General features: G+C 38.5%; 8 gene segments (V, D, J or C); all 8 read right to left on the bottom strand.

The window, feature by feature from the left end:
* Positions 1-237: 237 nt before the first annotated feature.
* Positions 238-689, bottom strand: LOC132861616 (Ig heavy chain V region 914-like). The segment is given in 2 exon segments: positions 238-554; positions 644-689. Coding segments are annotated over 2 exon segments (363 nt in total).
* Positions 690-1,712: 1,023 nt separating this feature from the next.
* Positions 1,713-2,141, bottom strand: LOC132861608 (Ig heavy chain V region 5A-like; the record flags this gene model as incomplete). The annotated part of the segment is given in 2 exon segments: positions 1,713-2,005; positions 2,099-2,141. Coding segments are annotated over 2 exon segments (336 nt in total), but the record flags the coding sequence as incomplete, so codon positions are not given.
* A 974-nt stretch (positions 2,142-3,115) lies between these two features.
* On the bottom strand, positions 3,116-3,628 carry LOC132861615 (immunoglobulin heavy variable 1-3-like). The segment is given in 2 exon segments: positions 3,116-3,489; positions 3,577-3,628. Coding segments are annotated over 2 exon segments (426 nt in total).
* Positions 3,629-5,272: 1,644 nt separating this feature from the next.
* Positions 5,273-5,866, bottom strand: LOC132861614 (Ig heavy chain V region 914-like). The segment is given in 2 exon segments: positions 5,273-5,640; positions 5,765-5,866. Coding segments are annotated over 2 exon segments (411 nt in total).
* A 10,911-nt stretch (positions 5,867-16,777) lies between these two features.
* On the bottom strand, positions 16,778-17,256 carry LOC132861613 (Ig heavy chain V region PJ14-like). The segment is given in 2 exon segments: positions 16,778-17,121; positions 17,211-17,256. Coding segments are annotated over 2 exon segments (390 nt in total).
* Positions 17,257-18,252: 996 nt separating this feature from the next.
* Positions 18,253-18,678, bottom strand: LOC132861525 (immunoglobulin heavy variable 1-46-like; the record flags this gene model as incomplete). The annotated part of the segment is given in 2 exon segments: positions 18,253-18,548; positions 18,642-18,678. Coding segments are annotated over 2 exon segments (333 nt in total), but the record flags the coding sequence as incomplete, so codon positions are not given.
* Positions 18,679-20,228: 1,550 nt separating this feature from the next.
* On the bottom strand, positions 20,229-21,771 carry LOC132861612 (Ig heavy chain V region 914-like). The segment is given in 3 exon segments: positions 20,229-20,232; positions 21,319-21,625; positions 21,732-21,771. Coding segments are annotated over 3 exon segments (351 nt in total).
* Positions 21,772-22,806: 1,035 nt separating this feature from the next.
* Positions 22,807-23,733, bottom strand: LOC132861611 (Ig heavy chain V region 914-like). The segment is given in 3 exon segments: positions 22,807-22,810; positions 23,295-23,598; positions 23,688-23,733. Coding segments are annotated over 3 exon segments (354 nt in total).
* Positions 23,734-24,601: the final 868 nt, after the last annotated feature.

The following is a 24,601-nucleotide window of genomic DNA, read 5'->3' as shown; positions in this document are numbered from 1 at the left end:
ATATGATTATTACAGTGTTTATCATGTGCAGTAACATTAAAGATTTGTATTATGGTTTAAAATCTTTATTACAATTATTAAAAAAATGAACTAACTTTAATCTCTTTGTTCTCATTTGTGGATTATTTATTTATTTATTTATTTTACATTTTCTAAGATTTGGATAGATCAGTCTTGTGTCTTGTTATTGTGAATGCTGAATGAGGAGTTTTTGTACAGGGATGTTGTTTATTCGTCTCACTGTGGTCGCCGAGCGCAGTAATACACAGCTGTGTCTTCAGTCTGCATGTTCTGTCCTGTTAATGTCACTGTGCTGCTGGACGTGTCTCTGGAAACCTGAAACCTGCTTTTCAGTTTCTCACTGTAGCCAGTGCTCCCACCAGAACATATGGTTCCGATCCACTCTAGAGTTTTTCCTGCAGGTTGTCGTATCCAGTCTGTATAGTAGCTGTTATCAGTTAATGAATATCCAGACACTGTATAGGTCAGAGTCAGTGACTGACCAGGAGTTAATACTGTGGATCCGGTCTGGATCAGCTCAACACTTTGAACACCTGTTAAAGAAAAGTTATTTTAATGATGTAAAAGCAAAAAGCTTTAAGGAACCAAAATTGTATTACATGTCAAATGTAAAAACACTTACAGTGTACGGCTGCCAGCAGCAGCAGCAGTAGGGATGTAGAGATCATGGTGTGTGTTGGAGCAGAAGAAGTAAAAGCTCTTTGTCTTTGTTGCTTAAATATATAACAGAGAAGGACATTTGCATAGAGACACTCCTTATCTTAGGGTCAACATGGGATGGATTCTTATATATAAATATAAATGAGAAAACCTCCTCATCTTTTAAACATGTCTGTATTTTTTAGAGATATCTATCACTGCAGCTTGAGTTTATGTTTGAACCAATAAGAAGCTTAAGGCAGGTGTTAATGAGTAAGTTTATACACTATCAGGTGTTTTCAGGTGAATTTATAATAAGAAAATTTACAGAAGTTTCTATTCAATTAGAACAGGAAACTTTATTTTTATTAATTTATAATTTAGTTAAATTTGGAACCTTACATTATAACAGCATTATAAAATACATCTTGTCATGTTACTGAGAAACCTCACAACCACAGGAGGATGTAGTTACATAAATTATAGTGTTTTTATTTGTCCAACCTGTGTTTAACAACCCAAATAACTAATCACACATTATGGAAAGAGTGAAAAAGAAGAGAAAATGTAGATATTTGTCTGATAATGACTGATACTGAATGAGTCTCATACAGAATGCAGTTTGTGGATTCCCCTTTTTTTCACTTTATTTGTTGAGCTCTGCTGCCTCCTTCAGTTGTTTCAGTTATTGAACCTCAGACTATGAGAACAGACTGTGTGTTAAACACAACACACTGCTGGAAACATGCTGCATTATTCCTGAATCCACTCATTAAACACTGATTCCAACTGCTGATTAAAAATCCTGTAAAATGAAGGGATTAATAATGGTTCAGAATGAAGACTCTTTCAATAATGTTTTCTTTTTTATTTAAAAATGACTTTGTGTGACTCTGTTTTAAAATGCTGCAAATGATTCTGACTTCATTCCAGTGGAAGAAAGTGAAAGTGTGACTGAGATGATTTATTAGTTACACTGAGAGGATGTCTGTAACATGTCTCATAAGGTTTTTGTAAGAGGAATCCACTATTCTGTCTCACTGTGTGTAACGAGCGCAGTAATACACAGCTGTGTCTTCAGTCTGCATGTTCTGTCCTCCAATTGTTATTGTGTTAGTAGAAGTGTCTCTGGAGATGCTGAACTTGTTTTTCAGTTTCTCACTGTAAACTGTACTCCCACCAGGTCTGATGAATCCAATCCACTCCAGAGTTTTTCCTGCAGGTTGTCGAATCCAAGCTGTATAATCGCTCGTAACTGAATATGAAACCTTGCACTGGATGGAGAGACTCTGGCCTGGCTGGACTGTCATGGAAGCAGGCTGAGTCAGTTCCTCACCATGCACATCTGTGGAGGAAAACACATGGTGATATCTCACACAATATATGCTGCACCTTTATTCTTCATCTAGTAAATGAATGAATTTGATAAAGCACTCACAAGAAGCAGCTGCCAGCAGGAGCAGTAGAGATGTAGAGAACATGGTGTGTGTTGTTTGGACTGGAGTCTTCTCTGTTCTCCAAAGTTTAACACACACCATCACATCATATAAATAGAGTGAGATCCAGCTCTGACACTTGGATTTGTTTATCTGCTGATGATGGGAGGAGATTGTATCTGAAATGTATTTAAATCATGAGGAGGAGATTCATCTGATGGAGGATGTGTTGGTTTATAAACTCAACTTTCAACAAGATTTTTTATTTGGAATGTTATCTTTGGAGTTTTAAACATGTTTCTCACAATATTTATGCTATAATTGATCTAAACAATAACTGTAAAATTTCTAAAACAACACAGATTATTGTAGTCAAATATGAATCAGTTTTGCAGAATCCCAATAATCAAATATCTGTCCGGTGAGTTAAATGAAGCTGGACAACGATTATAATGTATAAAGTGAGAGAGTTTCTTTACAAAGACTGACATCTAGAGGCACATAAAGAATTATAATTATAATAATAGCTTAAATTGTGAGTTACAAGAAGCTTTGGTATAGATTGGTGTGGTATTAATGATGGATTAACTGTGTATTCACTTGTGTTCAGGACAACAATTTATTTTAATGTTGAGACAAAGATGAAACTTTATGTAGATATCTTTGAACTACAGATGTTTCTTAGCTCTGCTAGCTCATATATACCAGACCCCTCTGGGGACATGTGTACTGTAGAGAGAGGAAAATGACCAGGGATGTTTTTGTACAGGGCTTCAGTGAGTTTGTAGTGTTGTGTGTTTGGCAAAGTAATACACAGCCGTGTCCTCAACCTGAAAGTTTTGTCCTCTTAAATAAATTGTGCTGCTGGATTTGTCCTGGCTGAGACTGATCTTGCTCTTCATCGTGTATTTGAGATTAGTGCTATCACCGCTACACAGATATCCGAGCCATTCCAGTGCTTTTTGCAATACAGAGTGTTTATCTCTCTATGAATTATAAGTGAAGCAACTTCAGTTAGTTCAGTTACAATGTGTGTCTGGTTTTTGTACAGCTGCTTCCTCAGCTCCAGTCACTGTGGGACTTCGGGCGCAGTAATAAACCGCAGTGTCCTCTGTCCTCAGGGTCTTGGCCTCTAAGTACTGTGTGCTTGCTGAGACGTCTTCAGAGAGGAGAAAATGCCCTTTCACTGAGTCTGCGTATGTGGGTTCATCTGTTGTACCAGAGTTCACATATCCAAGCCATTCCAGAGCTTTCCCTGGTTTCTGTCTGATCCAGTGCATGTAGTACTTAGTCATAACAAAGCCGTGTATCTTACAGGAGATCTTCACAGTTTCTCCAGGTCTCTTTACCACAGCAGGAGACTGGTCCAGTCTGATCTCATCACTGCTGACACCTAGCAGATAAAACATAACAAAGATCATCATCAACACAGTCAAGATATTCTGAGGGAAGAAATATACAGTACAGAAGTCTCAGGTACCTTTGGTTAACATTATAACAAAGATGTAGTACTGAGTGACCCTCAGCCCCATCATCATGCTCTTTGATTCAGTCGTGTGTCACAAACTTCGGGTGAGCAAGAGGCTGTTTTTTTTATAACAGAGTGAATTTGCATAAACACACTTCAGCTGTTTAGATTTCATAGTTTCATGAATCCTTCTCAAAAACAAGCAGCTGCTGCCCCCTACAGGTGCAGATACAAAATATTATAATGTTCTGGCTGTCAGAAAAAAAGGAGGGATTCAGAAACTGAACATTTTTATCAGCAAGGTTTAAAAGAGAGAAAACACTCAGATACAGTATCAGCAGTAACATAGTAAATAATTTGGATTTCTAATCATTCATTCATTGATTCATTCATTCATTCATTCATTTTCTACCGCTTATCCGAACTATTCATCAGGCGTCATCGGTCATCGAGGTAGGATACACCCTGCACGGAGTGCCAACCCATCACAGGGCACACACATGCATTTACATTTACTTCCATAGGTCTCAATCTGTGAATTCAATTTAATTCATTTGCATAGCACATTTAACAATAGATATCGTCTCAAAGCAGCTTTTATAGAAAAATAAAATAGTTTAAAATTGAGATAAATATTTATCTTTAACATTTATCCTTAATGAGCAAGTCTGTGGCAACAAGTCAAGAACATTTTTTTAAGATGATATGAAGAAGAAACCTTGTGTCAGGAAATAGGGGTGTCTTCAAGGATTAAAAGACCCAAATGCAGGGATAACATAAAGGGTATTATTAAGGGAAAAAAATGACAAAGGGCTAGAAACACTAGGAACAGATACAGATTCCTGCTGCTGTAAATGAATACAAACTGCTGCTATGTTGTTGGGCTGAATGTTTCAGCATAAATGGTTCAAACACAGGATTTGGTTTGCATGACACACCCACTAGAGATATAAAAACATCCACAGAGGAACAGACGAGAGGAGAAAAAGCTTCCTGTAAAACTCCGGGTGTGTTTCATGCTGTCAGCTTCATCACTGCTCTTTAGTCATTAGATCTCATGTCTTTTTAGTCCATCACTGTGGATCACTGGAACATCCAGAAGAACATTCTGGCCTTTTCAGAAACTGTCATTGATAATCTGTGTGTCTAATAAAAACTAAATTTAATTAAAGAAATAATTCAGGTCACAAATCATTGCTGATTACTCATTAAACACTGATCCTATAGTCTTTTTCAATTGTTTTCTTTTTTATTTAAAAATGACTTTGTGTGACTGTGTTTTAAAATGCTACCAACGATTAGGACTTCATTCATGAAGTGTTACTGAGATGATTTATTAGTCACACTGAGAGGATGTCTGTAACATGTCTCATAAGGTTTTTGCAAGAGGAATCCACTATCCACCGTCTGTAGTTTTCAGATTTATTTATACTAGACAAATGTTGACCACATGAAGACTTTTCCAAGGCCAAGACACTTTTTTCAAATGTAATAACAAATAAACTTTAAACTTAAATTTGCTTTAATGACTGTGAGTTAAGTAGCTCTCTGATATGTATCACTTCCGCATGACTGCTACTGCATGTGCTTGAATATACAAAATTTTGAAGATTTTATTTATTACATTTTATTTGTTAAAATAAGCAAACACATAAAGGTCTAAAATCATGAAACATAAAGGTTCATCATTGACATGACCAAATGCAGACTAAAGGGAGATCATCACAGCATGACCTTGGTTTTTGTACAGCTGTACCAGTAATCTGAATGACTGTGGCTCTCGGGCACAGTAATACACAGCTGTGTCCTCAGTCTGAAAGTTTTGCCCCTTTAAAAACACTGTGCTGCTGGAAACGTCTGCAGAGAAACTGATTTTGTTCTTGAGTGAGTCTTTTACAGAAGAGCTGCTGCTACACACATATCCGATATATTCCATAGCCTTGGATGGCGTTTGTCGAATCCAGTATGGACAGTAGCTGGATATTGAAAACCCAGAGAATTTACAGGAGATGGTAAACACCTCTCCAGGTCGAACCACTATATTATCTGACTGAGTAAATTCAACCGAATCCACACCTGTAAAGAGCAACACAGAATCAAATGCTTTGTTTGACCTTACAGTCAATGCTCTTTCATATCCATAAGAGATGCACAATGAAATAAAAACAGTTATTTTAGTGAGTGAAAAAACTGCACTTACAGGACACAGCTGTTAGAAACAGCAGGAGACAGATGGAGCTCATGGTGATTTGATTAGCACTGGGTACGGCTGCTGATCCAGAATCTCCACAGTTCAGAGAGCTTTTTATTATGTCTCTGTTCCTGACTTGATGAGAAAAAGAGAGAGCAGGGAGGAGACACAGGCTTACATGCAAATTTCTCATATTGTGTTTTAATCGTAAGCATCATCCTTTCTCATTCACATTCTCAGAAGAGGACTTGCAGTCTCTGCTCACTTTATTCAACAATTTGAAATTTTGCCTACTCCATACACACCTAATTGAAAGGAAATAGTATACATTTATACAGTCTCCAGCTTCTTACTATCAATCGGTATGATTTTCTCCGTCTCTCTATAATATTTATCATTTCCTACAATTATGTAGAAGTGAATCCCACTGGACAAGGAACAATTACTCAGTAGACTGCAGGACAGTAATCTGGTCATGATCAATCTTAATCATAACTTAATTATAATGTGATGTAGAGATGTCAGTGTTTATTTTCTTGATTTAAAAAGTATACATTAAAAAAAATCTAATTGTAGTTTAAAATTTAGCACTACAATCACATCAAATCAACTGACAGAAAGCTAGCTGATGTCATCTTCTAACACTTCTGAGAAAGCTAGAAGGCGAAACATGGATTTCTCTAGATGTAAAAACCTTCTCATCTCATGAACATCTCTAATCTGTGATTTTAAATCTATAAAATTTGGAACATTAAGAGACATTCTCATGTAAATTTATATGAAGTGAACACACTCTTTATATCAGCATATTCAGTAAGAAGTAAAATACATGGAGTGTGTTGTTATAGGACAATAATCAAGGACCAGCTGGTGTGATGTCAGGAATTGTAGAGGTTCTGGATGCAGGTGCTGATAATTTGTTGTGTAAAGTACAAACAAAACACATGAAATTGTGTAATTCTGCACCCTTTGGTTCTACTGTGACATGAAATTACTGCTTCAAAAATTAATGCCACTGATTATTCAGCCTGATATGATCACTTTTCCTCTTATACAGCAGCAGTCTCTGAATGGTTCCGATTTATCTATTAATTAAAAAAGAATATGGTGAACTCTTTTTACATTTAAACTAACAGTTAATGTTGTAGAACTTTTGTGAAATGTATGTATTCAATAATCATGAATTGAAAGTCGACTATTTTTCTGTCAATGTTATTTATTTCCCTATTTATTGTTCCTTTGTGGGAATTTGTTTATAAGTGACAGTCTCAGTGTTCATTGTCTCACAGAAACACACTGAAATTATGGAGTATCGAGATCTGACTGAGGATATGTTGTAATTTAAGGAAACCTAAAATGTTACAGCATATTTGTTAAGCCTTACCACCACCTACAGATCTTGTGAAAATGGCCTCTATAGTGAATGCACTTTTTTCCTTTACTACATCTGGGGAAAGATTTTGGATGGCACATGAACATGTTTGTACCACTATGATGTCTAGCACAATAAATAAAAAGCAATATCCTGGGCACTCAAACCAGTCAAACCAGAATGAATCTGAAATGTATTTAAATCATGATGAGGAGATTAATTTGATGGAGGAAATGTGAATCATATGTAGAAACAGCCATCAAGAATTATATACAAATTTTACCTTTAAGGATTATTATCTATGACTGAGAAGATTGGGATTATGATAATAGAACAAGTTTTACCTTTCTATAGTCATGGAATAATGCTCTCACACTTTCTCACATATGTTCACACAAATTCTAATTTGTTGATGGGATTAGTATTAGTTAGAAATACAACAGTATATAAAGTTCAGGATTGTGATATTATTATAATAGTCTTTATGATGTGCAGCAATAAATATTATGGATTTAAATGAACTTAAACAAATAACTAGCTTGAAATTTTCTGTGATCATTCGCAGGATTATTGTTTTTTATTTAGACTCGGATAGATTAGTGTTGTGTCTTGTGTCTTGTGTCACACTGAATGAGAAGTTTTTGTACAGGTGTAGTACCTGTGTAGAAGTACCGAAAGGATTAATTAAATAATGACAGAACGCTGCAGTGATGACTTCCGTGACGGTGTATTAATTTAGAATCAACATGAATGTATACATAGCAAAAACCCATTATCTGACAGTATCAATACATGTGTGTATCGCTGCTTCTTCACTGTAGTAACCAGAAATACAAACAGAACTGACTTCCTTAGCTCCACATGCTCTTTGCAAGAATAGGATACTCTGAAACATAAATATAATCAAGTATGCACAATGTTAATACTTCCTCTTAAACTGAGATAAAAGAATCAAATCATCTGAAACAATATAATTATACTTTCACTAACATTAATATTTTAAATATTCATAACTGATAGCGTCTCTCACGTTGACCACGAGGTGCCCATACTACACATGTGCTCAGGCCTGCTAGCTCATGACACATTATCAAAAGTGTAATACAAACAAGTTTTGAAACAGTTTCTAACACACTTAACTCGATAGTATTGCATTAAATAGTGTTTGTTTTTAAATAAGTGTCTTAATTTGCAACTACTGTACCTGTGTAGAAGTACCGAAAGGATTAATTAAATAATGACAGAACGCTGCAGTGATGACTTCCGTGACGGTGTATTAATTTAGAATGAAGCGCATCGGGGGCGTCACCTAGTGGCGCGCGCGATGACGTCATCACGCAGGTGTGTCAAATAATTAGGATACTTAATCCAATAAATGTGCTAAATTAAACACCTATTTTATGTAAAGTACGACTTGAAAATCAAACACTATTCAATGAATACTAATGTGAATACTACAAAAATAAATGTAACATTTTTATAATACATTTAAATGTGAACTTTTGATAACACATTCAGTATATCACACTCTCCCCTCCATGAAAAGATGTCGTCCCGACATCGAATTACTAAGTCACATATATGCCCAATTTACAGTACTTAACCTATTTCAACTTTACCCAGCAGGTGTCTACAACATAAAATATTACAAAATAGTCATCACATATTACTTGTACATTCTCCTTTTTTTCGAAGCATACATTCACAATTGTGATATTGCTCATTTCAACTTACAAAAGTCCTTATTTCTTAATAGACAATAGGCACTTTTTTGTAAATAGTTCCATGCGGTAGGTCTAGAAAAAAAGGGAGCCTTATGCAAACTCTATTCATTTGCTTTAGCAAGAAAAATATGACAGAGTCCTTCGAGAGAAAAAAACGATTCAACCAGTGTCAATGAGGGAAGTCTCAGAATGATTCGAAGTGTCCACAGGTTTAAAACCGCACAACAGTCCATTACTTTCCAAAATCTGAGAACAGTCCATTATTTTAGTTTTGCAATAGTGTCTCACTGTAGCAATAAACAGTCCCTGGGTAATGTTCTGTATAGTGACATCTCATGCCTTCAACACAGGCCATACGGTGACAAGATAGAGGGTGAAACTGTATGTGGTAGTGCAATTCGAAGCTAATAGCACACATATGTAGGCTGGGGGTAACGAAGGGGTGTTGATGACCAGGGTGTCACAGCTGTCATTCCACTAGATGCAAAGTGTGGGTAGGGGTTGTTGCCAATTATCCGCATAGTGTAGCATGATGGGGACCCAAGATTGTCATAGGTAAACTTTCTAGGTGGTCGTCGGTTTCTCCTGGTGAACTGGTACCCGTTTTCCTCCTCAGTGGTCCTGTCTCTGGGCCCAGGTGATCCAGCTGCTTCAGTAGAAGGTAAGTCTTGTTGCATGAGGTCAACAGTTGGTTCATTTTCCAGTTCTATTCTTATGTCAGGTGCGGACTCTGAAAGATCTATTTCTGACTTTGCTGGGTGAGATTGTGGCCTTGGTTTCACCACTGATCGAGGCGCAGAAGTTACTGACGGTTGTGGTAACACATTTCTGTTCTTTAGGCAGTCACTGCTTTCTGGTGGCCTGGTCTGAAACGGCTCCACTTGAAAGTAGTACTCATCCTCTTCACTTTCATTATCATACCCTGCTTCACATTCTCTTCTCTGGGCGGGCTGAGTTTGGCTATTTCTTTGTTGGTGTTTTTGCTTTGATTGGGTACTCGGGGTTGGTGTAATATCCAGAGGTAAGTAATCGCAGGGAAGAAGATGATTACGGTGCAACACTCGTGATCGACCTTTACTCTGCTCAGGTTTCACTTCATAGATTGGTACATCATTGGCAACTTGGCGTAAAACAACATGGACCTCGTTCTCCCAGTAATTTCGAAGTTTTCCCGTTCCGCCCCTTGGAGTCAAGTTTTTCACAAGAACCCTACTACCTGGAATAAGGTCTGTGCACCTTACTTTTAGGTCATAGTTCTTTTTGTTCCTTTCAGCACACTTGTTTGCATGTTCTCTGGCTATCTGACAAGCCTCGTTCATTTCTTTTGTCCACCGTTCCACATACTCGCTGTGACTTACAGAGCAGTTATCCGGGTTGAGTCCAAAAAGACTGTCGATGGGAAGCCTTGGAGAGCGCCCGAACAGAAGGTGGAAAGGTGAAAAGCCAGTCACTTCACATTTGGTACAGTTATAAGCAAAGATGAGTTTATTAAGTGCCTCTTTCCAGTTAGATTTTTGTCTTTCAGTCAGGGTTTTCAACATCTGTAGCAAAGTCCGATTAAATCTTTCCACCTGCCCATTCCCCTGGGGGTGGTAGGGCGTTGTCCTTGAGCCAGCAATGCCACTATACTTTCTGAGCTGAGCAAACAACTGATTTTCGAATTCTCCTCCTTGATCATGGTGAATTCTTGAGGGGAAACCAAACTTGAGGGCGAAGTCATTGAATAATCGGTCAGCCACTGTTTTTGCTGATTTTGAGGTGGTTGCGTATGCCTGTGCAAAACGAGTGAAGTGGTCAATGATCACCAAAATGTATTCATAACCTCCCTTGCATTTGTCCAAGTGAAGGAAGTCAATGGACACCAATTCAAATGGGAATGTGGTTTTGATGCTTTTAAGTGGTGCTCTCGTCTCTCTACATGTTTTTTTTTGTTTTATGCAGGAGCAGGTTCTGAGAACATAATGTTCAATGTCTTTTTGCATGTATGGCCAGAAAAAACGATCTCTAATGAGACTGGTAGTACGGTCAAGACCCTGATGACCCATCTCATCGTGCAGTTCCCTTAACACAGTTTGTCTGAATTGAGTCGGTAAAACCAGTTGGGTCCTTTGGGATGTTTTTCGAAACAGAATTCCATGTTCATCCAACTTTAATTTATCCCATTCTCTCCAAAGACTTCTGGGTATTGAACTGCCTGAACGCCACTGCTGGAGAGGTTTGGATCCTGACTGTAAGTGTTCAATGATTTTTTCAATCTCTTTGTCATCCCTCTGAGCTTGTCTAATCTCCTCTTTTGACAGGGCTTTGAGAGGTTCCACGCTGCCCGTCTCACATACTGGTGCACTCTGGCAGGCTATAGTGAGGGGTGCATTTTGATCATCTTGAATCTCCACTGCTTGGATCATTGCTCCTACACCATCAGATGAAAGCTCTTCGGTGTATTCTCTCATGGTTTCTTCCAGATCTACTGGCATTCTGGACAGTGTGTCTGCATCTATGTTTTCTCTACCAGGACGATAACGGATGGAAAAGTGAAAATCTGCAAGCTCCGCAACCCAACGACATCCAGTGGCGTTTAGCTTGGCCGAAGTCAGGACATAGGTTAGTGGGTTGTTGTCACTGAACACAGTAAACGTTGGTGCATAATAGAGATAATCTCTAAATTTTTCAGTTACAGCCCACTTTAGAGCTAAAAATTCCAACTTCCCACTGTGCATGTGATAGTTCTTTTCTGCTGCTGTTAACGTCCGAGAGCCGTAGGCAATGACTCTCAACTTGCCATTCTGATTCTGGTACAGGACTGCTCCCAACCCCTGGTTGGAGGCATCTGTATGAAGAATAAATGGTTGGGAGAAATCAGGGAATCCTAGCACAGGAGGGTGGATCAGGTGATCAATCAACTTTTCAAGAATCTCCTGATGGTGTTTTGTCCACTCAATTGGTTGACTCGATGGCACAACCTGATTTTTCTTGTGAGTTTCCCTTTTTCTTTTCCCTTTTCTCTGGTCCTCACTACCGTCAGCCTTGGCTTTTAGCAAGTCATACAGAGGGTTGGCGACCCGGGAGAAGTCTTTTACATATTGCCGATAATAGCTGAGCAGGCCCAGTACTTTACGCAATTCTCCCACAGTGCTTGGTGTCTTTTCTTTGAGTGCTGTTACAGCAACAGTATCTGCAGGGTCCACACGGCTACCTTCAGCTGAGACGAGTCTCCCCAGATAACGTACTTCATTCTTGAAAAGTTCACATTTTCTCGCTTTCAGCTTAACTCCGTTGGATTTCAGTCTTTGCAGTACTTTCCTCACTGCCTCAACATGTTCATCAAATGACTCCGTGAAGACAAGAATGTCATCGAGGTAGGGTATGCAGATTTTATCCCGTAGTCCCTCCAAGCATTCCTCCATGAAACGTTGGAATGCAGCTGGCGCATTCATAAGGCCAAACGGAATGCGGCACCATTCATATAAGCTCCACGGTGTAGTGAATGCGGTCAAGTGCCTGCTCTCTGGGGACATAAAACCCTGATGATAGGCCTTCCCTTGATCTAATAGAGAGAACCATGCATTGCCTCCTAGTCCATCTAGTACATCCTGCACCCTAGGTATCGGCTGGCGGTCAGGAACTGTTTTGCTGTTCAGCTCTCTATAGTCGACACACAATCTGAGGCTCCCATCTTTTTTTCGGACACAGACGATTGGGGACGAGTAAGGGGAATGGGATTTCTGCACCCATCCTTGGGCAATCAGATCATGTAAGTAGTCCTTCATTTCCTGGTATAGCGGTTTAGGAACTGAAGTGTAGGTGCGAGCAACAGGGGTGTGATCGTTTAAGGTAAGACTCAGTTGCAAACCTGGAATACAGCCAATGTCGTCGTCTGACTTTGAGAAAACATGACATTCCTCACGCAACATCTGCTTTACTTGTTGTCGTTGGGGTAACGTTAAGTGGCTCACATCGACTGGAGGATCCCATGGATCCATGTTGCCATCTACTCTAATGGTTTCCTTTGGGGTCTGAGTAACAGAGGCTGTGACTGCACTCTGTGATGTTGCGGCTGGTAGGACCGATTTAACTGCTTGCAGTGTCCCTAGTTCTGTTCTGCCAATAAGTGTGATGTCATGATCTGTTCCATTCTGCACACTGATAGTAACCGATGGGCGAGAACCTTTTTTCATAATAAAAAGGGTGTCAAATAGTTCAAGTCCATCAGAATGTTGTGGGTTAACATGTGGTTCAAACAGCAAGACGCTATCTTGTGTCACATAAGGCACTTTCACCTGACATTGAATCATCATCACAGTGTGCTTGGGGATGTTCATAGTTTCCTTCATTGTCCTCACTGCATACTCTTTGGAGTCCTCTGCAGACACTAAATTGATGAAGGTGTGAACCTCCTTCTTCTTGAGGCTAGGGAAAGCATTTCTAACAGTCCTGTACAAGTTTTCACCAGTCCCATCAGGAAATCCATTCACTTCATGTTGCTTCATAACCTGCTCAATGACGTTATATCCAATGATAGGCCTGGACAATTCTTGGTCCTTCAGGACAAGTACAGGAATCATTAACTCCCTTCCCCTGGTCCCAGGAGATGCCAGCTTAAATGTCATTTCCACCCATCCACAGTATGGCATGTTTGTTCCATTGGCTGCTACCAGTTGTAGGCTATCTGGCGCTTCTGTCGCCTCAGAAATATTTCTCAGTGTCAATTCAGGTGCATATTTTGTTTTCCATTGCTCATCTATAACACATACTTGGGAGCCTGTGTCCCATAAGGCTTCTGTCTTTTGTCCATGTAAATAGCAGGTCACCAGGCACTGTCTGCCTACTAATGATGTTACAGCAGAATGACGGTTAACTTGGCAAGGGGTAGCTAAAATTCTGTTGAGGAACTGGGATTCGAGCTCAAGCTGATGGTTTCTGCCACATCTCTCCTGTTTCTGGGACGTTTCTACCGCTCGGGTCACACCCTGTCCCTTGGGGGCAACCCGCTCCTGTTTAACGGGGCTCCTGACTGAGATCTGGCACCTTTACTTTTACAGCCCGCTGAGAAGTGCTCACTGCTGCCGCAGACGTAGCAATGAGTGCAAGGTTCCTCTGTTTTCCGCTGCTGGCAGTGGAAACATGGTCTGACTCGTGAAGGACGAGGCTGGCGAAACTGCTGAGGGTAATGTTGTGGTAGCGCTCTATACTGCTGGGGATAATACTGGGGGGCTGCCAAATTTGAAGGCTGAGTTGCATAATTAACTGACATGGGAGGGTGCTGAGGATAAGGATACACAGGTGGTTGTCCATAGTGAGCCTCTAGTGTTTCATACTGTTTTGCCAGATTCGCACACTGCAAGTTTGGTGATTGCTGTGACTGATATGGACGTTCTTGTGGAACAGAAGAGGACTGCACTGAATTTGAGAGTGGAAAAGGTGGGTTTTGTCTCACTACCTGAGATTGACTTTGTGGAAACTGATGTGAAGACATGCATGGACCTGTCTGCTGTTGGTAGTTAAGTGATTCTGGTCTCCAGGTCGGAGTCTCTTGAGCTTTGGTACATCCTGAAATCTGCTGGAAGTTCTGATGAGAATCTTGATATAGTGGTAGAGCCTTTGCTGCTGGTTCCGTGTTACTGACTGCAAAGCACTGCTGGGGGACAGAGAAGGGCTGTTGAATTGTCTCTTTTATCTGCATGATATCGTCACTTAAACTTTTCAGTTGTAACATGAGATCAAACTTAGGCGGCTTTGATTGACATCTTTGTTCAGGAACAAACTCATTTAACTGCACAGCATGAACAGTACCACTTCGATCATGTTTGCGTTTGTTCTGTCTTTCAGATTCATTGGAGCAAGCAACATTGAGTTTCTCCATCAGCACTTCATCTGAGATGTTAGGGTTAGACAAGTATAGCTGAAGGTCACTTTGAATGTGATCATTTTGCAGCCCTGTCAGGACAGTGTGCAAGAACATATTTTGTACAAGACCGGGATCATATTTTAATCCAGAGTCATCTTCTTGAGAGGCGAACAAGATTTTCTGTCTGAGGTCAAGAACACGAATTAAGAAGCTTTGTGGTGTTTCTCTTGAGCGCTGAGCTTCTGTAGTGAGTTGCTTGTAAAGTTCAGTAGCATTTTTCTCTTGATAATGGGAGCGAAGTATTTGTCTCAACACTGGGAGTGTCAGTTCTGCCTTGCCCTCCAGATAACTTCGCAACTGAAGCCCTGGCGTGATAGCTCTGATGACAGAATCAATTATTTCCTGCTCTGGATAGCCCTTTTTTAATCCACTTTCTATCTGCCGTGCTAAACTGGAAAATGAGAGGCGATCCTTTTGCCCTGGGTCTCCTATGAGGCCAGCAATCTTGAAATCTTTATGCCACACTGGGGTAATCTGTCTCTGTAATGTGTGTTCTCTGCTAACCGAGCTGTTGGTGTGCATCTGTCTCCTTTCTGTATTCAGCGACACAGTAGGACTAATATGCATAGCTGCCAACAGTTCAGTATTTTCACGGTCTCTAATTGAACTCTGAATTGTTACTTCTTCACCAGATTCCTTTTCCTCCCTTCTAGAAGCATTAACATTTGTTCCTATGAGCTGATTCAGTTTCTCATTGATTGCTAAAAGCTCAGCCATTCCTCCATCCTCTAACTCATCAAGCTCAGTTCGTAAGAGATAGTTGCTGAGGAGATTTAGCAGGGACAAACGAGTTACAGTTGACTCACCATCTTTTGTGATGTGGAGATATTCACAGAGCTCTTCCAGCTTTTCACATGACAATGTGCATAATTTCTCACCAATTTCATCTTGAAGACTTTTAAGTGCATCCATCTTTAGCAGCTGTATAAGCAGGGTGTTAAGGGTGGTGTTTACCTCACTGACTTGACCCACTGAAGGAACCAACTGTAGTTCTTCACGTGCACTGCTCAACCAGATCTTTCTCACCACTTGTCCTACTTCACACTGCTACACATCTGAATCACTGAGAACGGGATGATGTTGCTAGGTGGGCTCTACCGATCAGGAAGTTGATCCACCGAACATCTATCCCAGCGGTGCCTCCAAAATTGTAGTACCTGTGTAGAAGTACCGAAAGGATTAATTAAATAATGACAGAACGCTGCAGTGATGACTTCCGTGACGGTGTATTAATTTAGAATCAACATGAATGTATACATAGCAAAAACCCATTATCTGACAGTATCAATACATGTGTGTATCGCTGCTTCTTCACTGTAGTAACCAGAAATACAAACAGAACTGACTTCCTTAGCTCCACATGCTCTTTGCAAGAATAGGATACTCTGAAACATAAATATAATCAAGTATGCACAATGTTAATACTTCCTCTTAAACTGAGATAAAAGAATCAAATCATCTGAAACAATATAATTATACTTTCACTAACATTAATATTTTAAATATTCATAACTGATAGCGTCTCTCACGTTGACCACGAGGTGCCCATACTACACATGTGCTCAGGCCTGCTAGCTCATGACACATTATCAAAAGTGTAATACAAACAAGTTTTGAAACAGTTTCTAACACACTTAACTCGATAGTATTGCATTAAATAGTGTTTGTTTTTAAATAAGTGTCTTAATTTGCAACTACTGTACCTGTGTAGAAGTACCGAAAGGATTAATTAAATAATGACAGAACGCTGCAGTGATGACTTCCGTGACGGTGTATTAATTTAGAATGAAGCGCATCGGGGGCGTCACCTAGTGGCGCGCGCGATGACGTCATCACGCAGGTGTGTCAAATAATTAGGATACTTAATCCAATAAATGTGCTAAATTAAACACCTATTTTATGTAAAGTACGACTTGAAAATCAAACACTATTCAATGAATACTAATGTGAATACTACAAAAATAAATGTAACATTTTTATAATACATTTAAATGTGAACTTTTGATAACACATTCAGTATATCACACAGGCATGTTATTTATTTGTCTCGCTGTGGCGTAACGAGCGCAGTAATACACAGCTGTGTCTTCAGTCTGCATGTTCTGTCCTGTTAATGTCACTGTGCTGCTGGACGTGTCTCTGGAAACCTGATACCTGCTTTTCAGTTTCTCACTGTGGTCAGTGCCCCCACCACCACATATACGTCCAATCCATTCCAGAGTTTTTCCAGCAGGTTGTCGTATCCAGTCTGTACAGTAGCTGTAATCAGTTACTGAATATCCAGAGACTTTACAGGTCAGAGTCAGTGACTGACCAGGAGTTAATACTGTGGATCCGGTCTGGATCAGCTCAACACTGTGAACACCTGTTAAAGAAAAGTTATTTTAATGATGTAAAAGCAAAAAGCTTTAAGGAACCAAAACTGTATTACATGTCAAATGTAAAAACACTTACAGTGTACGGCTGCCAGCAGCAGCAGCAGTAGGGATGTAGAGATCATGGTGTGTGTTGGAGCAGAAGAAGTAAAAGCTCTTGGTCTTTGTTGCTTAAATATATAACAGAGAAGGACATTTGCATAGAGACACTCCTTATCTTAGGGTCAACATGGGATGGATTCTTATATATAAATATAAATGAGAAAACCTCCTCATCTTTTAAACATGTCTGTATTTTTTAGAGATATCTATCACTGCAGCTTGAGTTTATGTTTGAACCAATAAGAAGCTTAAGGCAGGTGTTAACGAGTAAGTTTATACACTATCAGGTGTTTTCAGGTGAATTTATAATAAGAAAACTTACAGCAAAATTTATTTTTATTAATTTATTGTTATATTTAATTTAGAACCTTACATTATAACAGCATTATAAAATACATCTTGTCATGTTACTGAGAAACATCACAACCACAGGAGGATGTAGTTACATAAATTATAGTGTTTTTATTTGTCCAACCTGTGTTTAACAAGCCAAATAACTAATCACACATTATGGAAAGAGTGAAAAAGAAGAGAAAATGTAGATATTTGTCTGATAATGACTGATACTGAATGAGTCTCATACAGAATGCAGTTTGTGGATTCACTTTTTTTCACTTTATTTGTTGAGCTCTGCTGCCTCCTTCAGTTGTTTCAGTTATTGAACCTCAGACTATGAAAACAGACTGTGTGTTAAACACAACACACTGCTGGAAACATGCTGTATTATTCCTGAATCCACTCATTAAACACTGATTCCAACTGCTGGTTAAAAATCCTGTAAAATGAAGGGATTAATAATGGTTCAGAATGAAGACACTTTCAATAATATTTTCTTTTTTATTTAAAAATGACTTTGTGTGACTGTGTTTTAAAATGCTGCAAATGATTCTGACTTCATTCCAGTGGAAGAAAGTGAAAGTGTGACTGAGATGATTTATTAATTACACTGAGAGGATGTCTGTAACATGTCTCATAAGGTTTTTGTAAGAGGAATCCACTATTCTGTCTCACTGTGTGTAACGAGCGCAGTAATACACAGCTGTGTCTTCAGTCTGCATGTTCTGTCCTCCAATTGTTATTGTGTTAGTAGAAGTGTCTCTGGAGATGCTGAACTTATTTTTCAGTTTGTCACTGTAAGCTGTACTCCCACTAGGAGCGATGTATCCAATCCACTCCAGAGCATTTCCTGCAGGTTGTCGAATCCAATGTGTAGTGTAGCTTGTAACTGAATATGAAACCTTGCACTGGATGGAGAGACTCTGGCCTGGCTGGACTGTCATGGAAGCAGGCTGAGTCAGTTCCACACCATGCACATCTGTGGAGGAAAACACATGGTGATATCTCACACAATATATGCTGCACCTTTATTCTTCATCTAGTAAATGAATGAATTTGATAAAGCACTCACAAGAAGCAGCTGCCAGCAGTAGAGATGTAGATAACATGGTGTGTGTTGTTTGGACTGGAGTCTTCTCTGTTCTCCAAAGTTTAACAGACACCATCACATCATATAAATAGAGTGAGATCCAGCTCTGACACTTGGATTTGTTTATCTGCTGATGATGGGAGGAGAATGTATCTGAAATGTATTTAAAGGAGGATGTGTGGGTTCATAAACTCAACTCTTTCTCTTTCGAGTTGTTAAAAGGTTTCCTTACAATATTCATCCTATAATTGATCTTATATTGTGATTTACATCATTCAACTTCTAGCATGAAGTAGTTAATGCTTATAAGCCTGTTATATAAAAGACTTTTAATTCCTGTGGAAGAAGTGAGGGTGTACTTATGTTTCCACACATGGCTTCTCCATATTAGCTTTATTTTTGTTAAATAAATAATGGCATGGTGTAATATATCATGTGTTCTTGTTCATCTGAGGTTTTATTACCTGATTTTAAGACCTGCTAAAAACTAGATTATTTTTATTATGTCTTAATAGTTAAACCCAGAATTCAAGAGGGTGCACTTTCTTTTTCACATGACTGCAAAAATCTTGAGAAGTAAATTAATGATCTTTCATCAGTATAAATGTCCAATGTTCAGAATAGTCCAGTAAAAGTCAGCAGCAAAAATTTCATTCACATTCAAGAATCTCCAAATGTGGGTTTGTCATGTGTCTATAGTAAGTCTGTGTTTTTGTACTGATGTCTAAGGGGAAGTATCACTGTGTGTGTCGGGCGCAGTAATAAACTGCAGTGTCTTCTGTCCTCATGCTGTTCATCTGCAGATACACCTGCTTCTTACTGTCGTCTCTGGAGATGGTGAAACGGCCTTTAACAGCATTAGAGTAATATATGCTACTGCCGTGGATAGTTGCAAGAAATTCCAGTCCTTTTCCAGGCGCCTGTCTGATCCAAGCCATGTAATAGCTAGCAAAGTTAAATCCAGAGGCTGTGCAGGTCAGTTTATGAGACTGATCAGGTTTGATGGTCACTGGATCAGACTCGATCAGTGTCTGACTGCAGGAATCTGAAATAGAAGAATATATAAAAGTAGGAGTTAAAGTTAAGAATGAATGAATTTAAAATATTTTAATTCTTTAATAATTAATACTAACATTGAATGAAGATTGCTAGAGTAAAGTAACTCAAAACTCTGTCTAGTCCCATCTCAAAGAATTAAAATGATTCCTGCTGCTGTAAATGAACACAAACTGCTGCTATGTTGTTGGGCTGAATGTTTCAGCATAAATGGTTCAAACACAGGATTTGGTTTGCATGACACACCCACTAGAGATATAAAAACATCATGTGTTTCAGACTAAACATTGCTGTGTTGAGTGCAGCTCTGCAGCTGTTAATCACACTCACACCCCGTTTCATCTCCATATCAATTTAATGTGGAAAATAATTCATCTGTTTGTTATTATTAATAATGATATGAACGTGTTGTGATGTAATTAACGCTTTCCTGAACTACACTGAACATTATAATCAAACCGTGTAGCCGAACATGACGTTCATTCTAGTATAGGCTGAAACCCTCTAGAGGCTTTATCTGACGAATCCAGAGAGAAAGAGCTGAGAAGATTCTAGATCAGGTGTTTTTAAATCCTAAACATTTGTAAGCTTTAGTGAGCAGAAGAGAAATCTGAAATCTAATATCACAACAGATAGATGTTGAAACTATTCTTTCTTCTTCTTCTTCCTTAATCAAACGTCTTAAACATGCTGTTTATACACCACTCTATTTGAATAGGGAGCGTCCATGACCACTATGGAGGTGTTCAACCCACAACCACACGCTGCTCACTGGATAGATGAGTGGATGATAAGGTACTATGTAAATCTATACAACAGAATGTTTCTCTATCAGAAAGGGAACCAAATCGAATCATTTTTAGAAGACACCTCACTCATCTAAGGAACACATTAGGAAACCTAAATGTAGGAATGGTTACGTGGTGATGGTTTATTTCACACAGACGACTTTCTCCTGCTCCTGTATTGAGAAGGAGTAAAACTCAGTGACAGAAAGTAAGGAATAAAACACTTGGGGAGGTTTTGTTACAGAAAAATAATCAACAATGAATCAAAGCAGAGTTTCTGTTATTATCACAACATGAAGTCTTTTATTCATCACTATTTACAATTGTTCTTTTTTATTTATTTATAGTTATGTTTAATCTTGTGTTAAGGCCAGAAAAACAAGTTATTTCCTGTTATGGTGTTCATTATTACAGCTAGAAACAGTCCTTCCCTCAACACTTATCCTGAAACTGAGGAAAAAGTACAAACTTTTCTGTCCTGAAGACTTTCTCATGCTGAAAATAAAGTCACAGCTTTAACCCTGATCTAGCTCTGACACTGGAGACTCCTTCCAACAACACGAAATAAACATTCTCTTTACAGAAATCTTCATCATATCAAATACTGCAGATATTTTATCTTCTAATTAAATGTTCACAAACAATTTGTAATTCAGTATTTTCCAATTGTTTGAGAAGTTTTTAAATAATGTATAAACTGTTTGGAATGTAGGGATTAGTTACTCAGTAAAATGTAGTTATTATTTAATTAAAGAAGTGAATTGTGATGAGGTTTTTGTGCAGCACTGCAGCTTGTTGTGTCACTGTGTGGATCACGAGCGCAGTAATACACAGCTGTGTCTTCAGTCTGCATGTTCTGTCCTCTCAGTGTCACCGTGCTGCTGGAGGCATCTTTAGAAATACTGAACTTGCTTTTTAGAGACTCTTTATGATACGTGCCTCCACCCCCCCAAATGTGGTTTATCCATTCCAGAGTTTTCCCTGCAGGTTGTCGAATCCAAGCTGTGGCGTAGCTGCTATCAGTAAGTGAGTAACCGGATACTTTACAGCTGAGGATTAAAGAATCTCCAGGCTTTAACATCACTGAGGTGTCCTGAGTGAGCTCTACTGCACATTCCACATCTGAAAAAAAGACATGTCACAATTCCAGTCAAAAATCTATGTACAGTAGGTTATAACTGCAGAAATTTACTAGCAGCTCTGAGATCATTAGTGAAGTGAAACTCACAGGATGAAGCTGCCAGCAGCAGCAGAACTGGAAGGAACATCGTATAACTAAAAGCAGTGCTAAACTCTCCAGAGCCCACAGTGACCGTGGCTGATATTTCTCTATATGTAGCTGTAAGGGGAACATTTTACATATTCATTTGCATATCGTTATGCTGGTTTTCTTTTTAGTCCATCACTGTGGATCAACTGTAACATCCAGAAGAACTTTCTGTTTTTTTTTCAGAAACTGTAATTCTTCAGGTGAAACATGGATTCCACTAGATGTAAAAACCTCCTCATCTTATGAACATTTCTAATCTGTGATTATAAATCTATAATATTAGGAACATTAAGAGATGTTCTCAGGTGAATTTATGTGAAGTGAACACACTCTTCATAACAGCTTATTCAGTAAGGAGTAAAACACGTGTGTGTGTTGTTATAGGACAATAATCAAGGACCAGGTGGTGTGATGTCAGGAATTGTAGAGGTGGTAGATGCAGGTACTGATAATTTATTGTATAAAGTACAAACAAAACACATGAAATTGTGTAATTCTGCACCCTTTGGCTCTACTGTGACATGAAGTTACTGCTACAAACCTGAAGATTATTATCTTCTAATAATCAATGGCACTGATTACTATGATCACTTTTCCTCTTATACAGCAGCAGTCTGTAAACGGTGACAATTTATTTATTAATCTAAGAACAATATGTTTATAGTTACAGTTCTTGTTGTGATAATTTTGTAAAATACATGCTTTCAATACACATTGGTGATAAACGTTAGCGAATATTCTGTAAATGTTATTTATTTCCCTTGTTGTTTCTTTCATTAAATTATGACTATAAGAGACAGTCTCAGTGTTCAATGTCTCACAGAAAGACTTAGAAATTGTGGAGTGTCTAGCTGTGACTGAGGATATGAGAATATGTTGTACTTTAATGAAGCCTACAATGTTACAGGATATTTGTTAAGCTGTAGCGCCACCTGCAGATCTTGTGAAAATGGCCTCTACATTGAATACGTGTTTCTCTTTGACCACATCTGAGATTTTTAATAAACAGCAGAATCCTGGGCACTCAAACCAGTCACCTGCAGATACACCATGTTTTTGGAGTTGTCTCTGGTAATTTCTAAACGTCCCTCAATGTCTTTGGTGTATATTGTTTTACTGGCATCAGACCAGATAACCCCAATCCATTCTAGAGCTTTTCCAGCTTGTTGTCTGATCCAGTTGTCTGATCCACACTTGCTCAGACATGTTTACACAAATTCTAATTTGTTGATGTGATTATTATTAGACAAGAACACTACTTTATATAAAGTTCAGGAAAGTGTTGTGATTATAATAGTCTTAATGATGTGCAGCAATATTAGAGAAATAATAATATGGACTTAAATCAACATCAATAACTTAAACAAATAAATAGAGTGAAATGTTTTGTGATCATTTCTGGGATAATTTTTTTAATTTAACCTTGGATCGATCAGTGTTGTGTCTTGTGTCCTGTTATTGTGAACATCGAAGGAGGAGTTTTTGTACAGGGATGTTGTTTATTCGTCTCACTGTGGTTTACGAGCGCAGTAATACACAGCTGTGTCTTCAGTCTGCATGTTCTGTCCTGTTAATGTCACTGTGCTGCTGGACGTGTCTCTGGAAACCTGAAACCTGCTTTTCAGTTTCTCACTGTAGTAAGTGTTACCATCACCACATATCGCTCCGATCCACTCCAGAGTTTTTCCTGCAGGTTGTCGTATCCAGTCTGTACAGTAGCTGCTATCAGTTAATGAATATCCAGACACTTTACAGGTCAGAGTCAGTGACTGACCAGGAGTTAATACTGTGGATCCGGTCTGGATCAGCTCAACACTGTGAACACCTGTTAAAGAAAAGTTATTTTAATGATGTAAAAGCAAAAAGCTTTAAGGAACCAAAACTGTATTACATGTCAAATGTAAAAACACTTACAGTGTACGGCTGCCAGCAGCAGCAGCAGTAGGGATGTAGAGATCATGGTGTGTGTTGGAGCAGAAGAAGTAAAAGCTCTTGGTCTTTGTTGCTTAAATATATAACAGAGGAGGACATTTGCATAGAGACACTGTAACATCTTAGGGTCAACATGGGATGGATTCTTATATATAAATATAAATGAGAAAACCTCCTCATCTTTTAAACTTGTCTGTATTTTTTAGAGATATCTATCACTGCAGCTTGAGTTTATGTTTGAACCAATAAGAAGCTTAAGGCAGGTGTTAATGAGTAAGTTTATACACTATCAGGTGTTTTCAGGTGAATTTATAATAAGAAAACTTACAGAATTTTATATTCATCTAGAACAGGAAACTTTATTTCTATTCATTTATACTTCTGTTTAATTTAGAACCTTACATTATAACAGCATTATAAAATACATCTTGTCATGTTACTGAGAAACTTCACAACCACAGGAGGATGTAGTTACATAAATTATAGTGTTTTTATTTGTTCAACCTGTGTTTACCAACCCAAATAACTAATCACACATTATGGAAAGAGTGAAAAAGAAGAGAAAATGTAGATATTTGTCTTATAATGACTGATACTGAATGAGTCTCATACAGAATGCAGTTTGTGGATTCACTTTTTTTCACTTTATTTGTTGAGCTCTGCTGCCTCCTTCAGTTGTTTCAGTTATTGAACCTCAGACTATGAGAACAGACTGTGTGTTAAACACAACACACTGCTGGAAACATGCTGTATTATTCCTGAATCCACTCATTAAACACTGATTCCAACTGCTGGTTAAAAATCCTGTAAAATGAAGGGATTAATAATGGTTCAGAATGAAGACTCTTTCAATAATATTTTCTTTTTTATTTAAAAATGACTTTGTGTGACTGTGT

This window comes from Tachysurus vachellii, chromosome 18, assembly GCF_030014155.1.
Source record: "Tachysurus vachellii isolate PV-2020 chromosome 18, HZAU_Pvac_v1, whole genome shotgun sequence".
Classification (NCBI taxonomy): Eukaryota; Metazoa; Chordata; class Actinopteri; order Siluriformes; family Bagridae; genus Tachysurus; species Tachysurus vachellii.
Note: the sequence above shows the minus strand (reverse complement) of the source record. Positions and strands in the feature narration are given on the sequence as shown.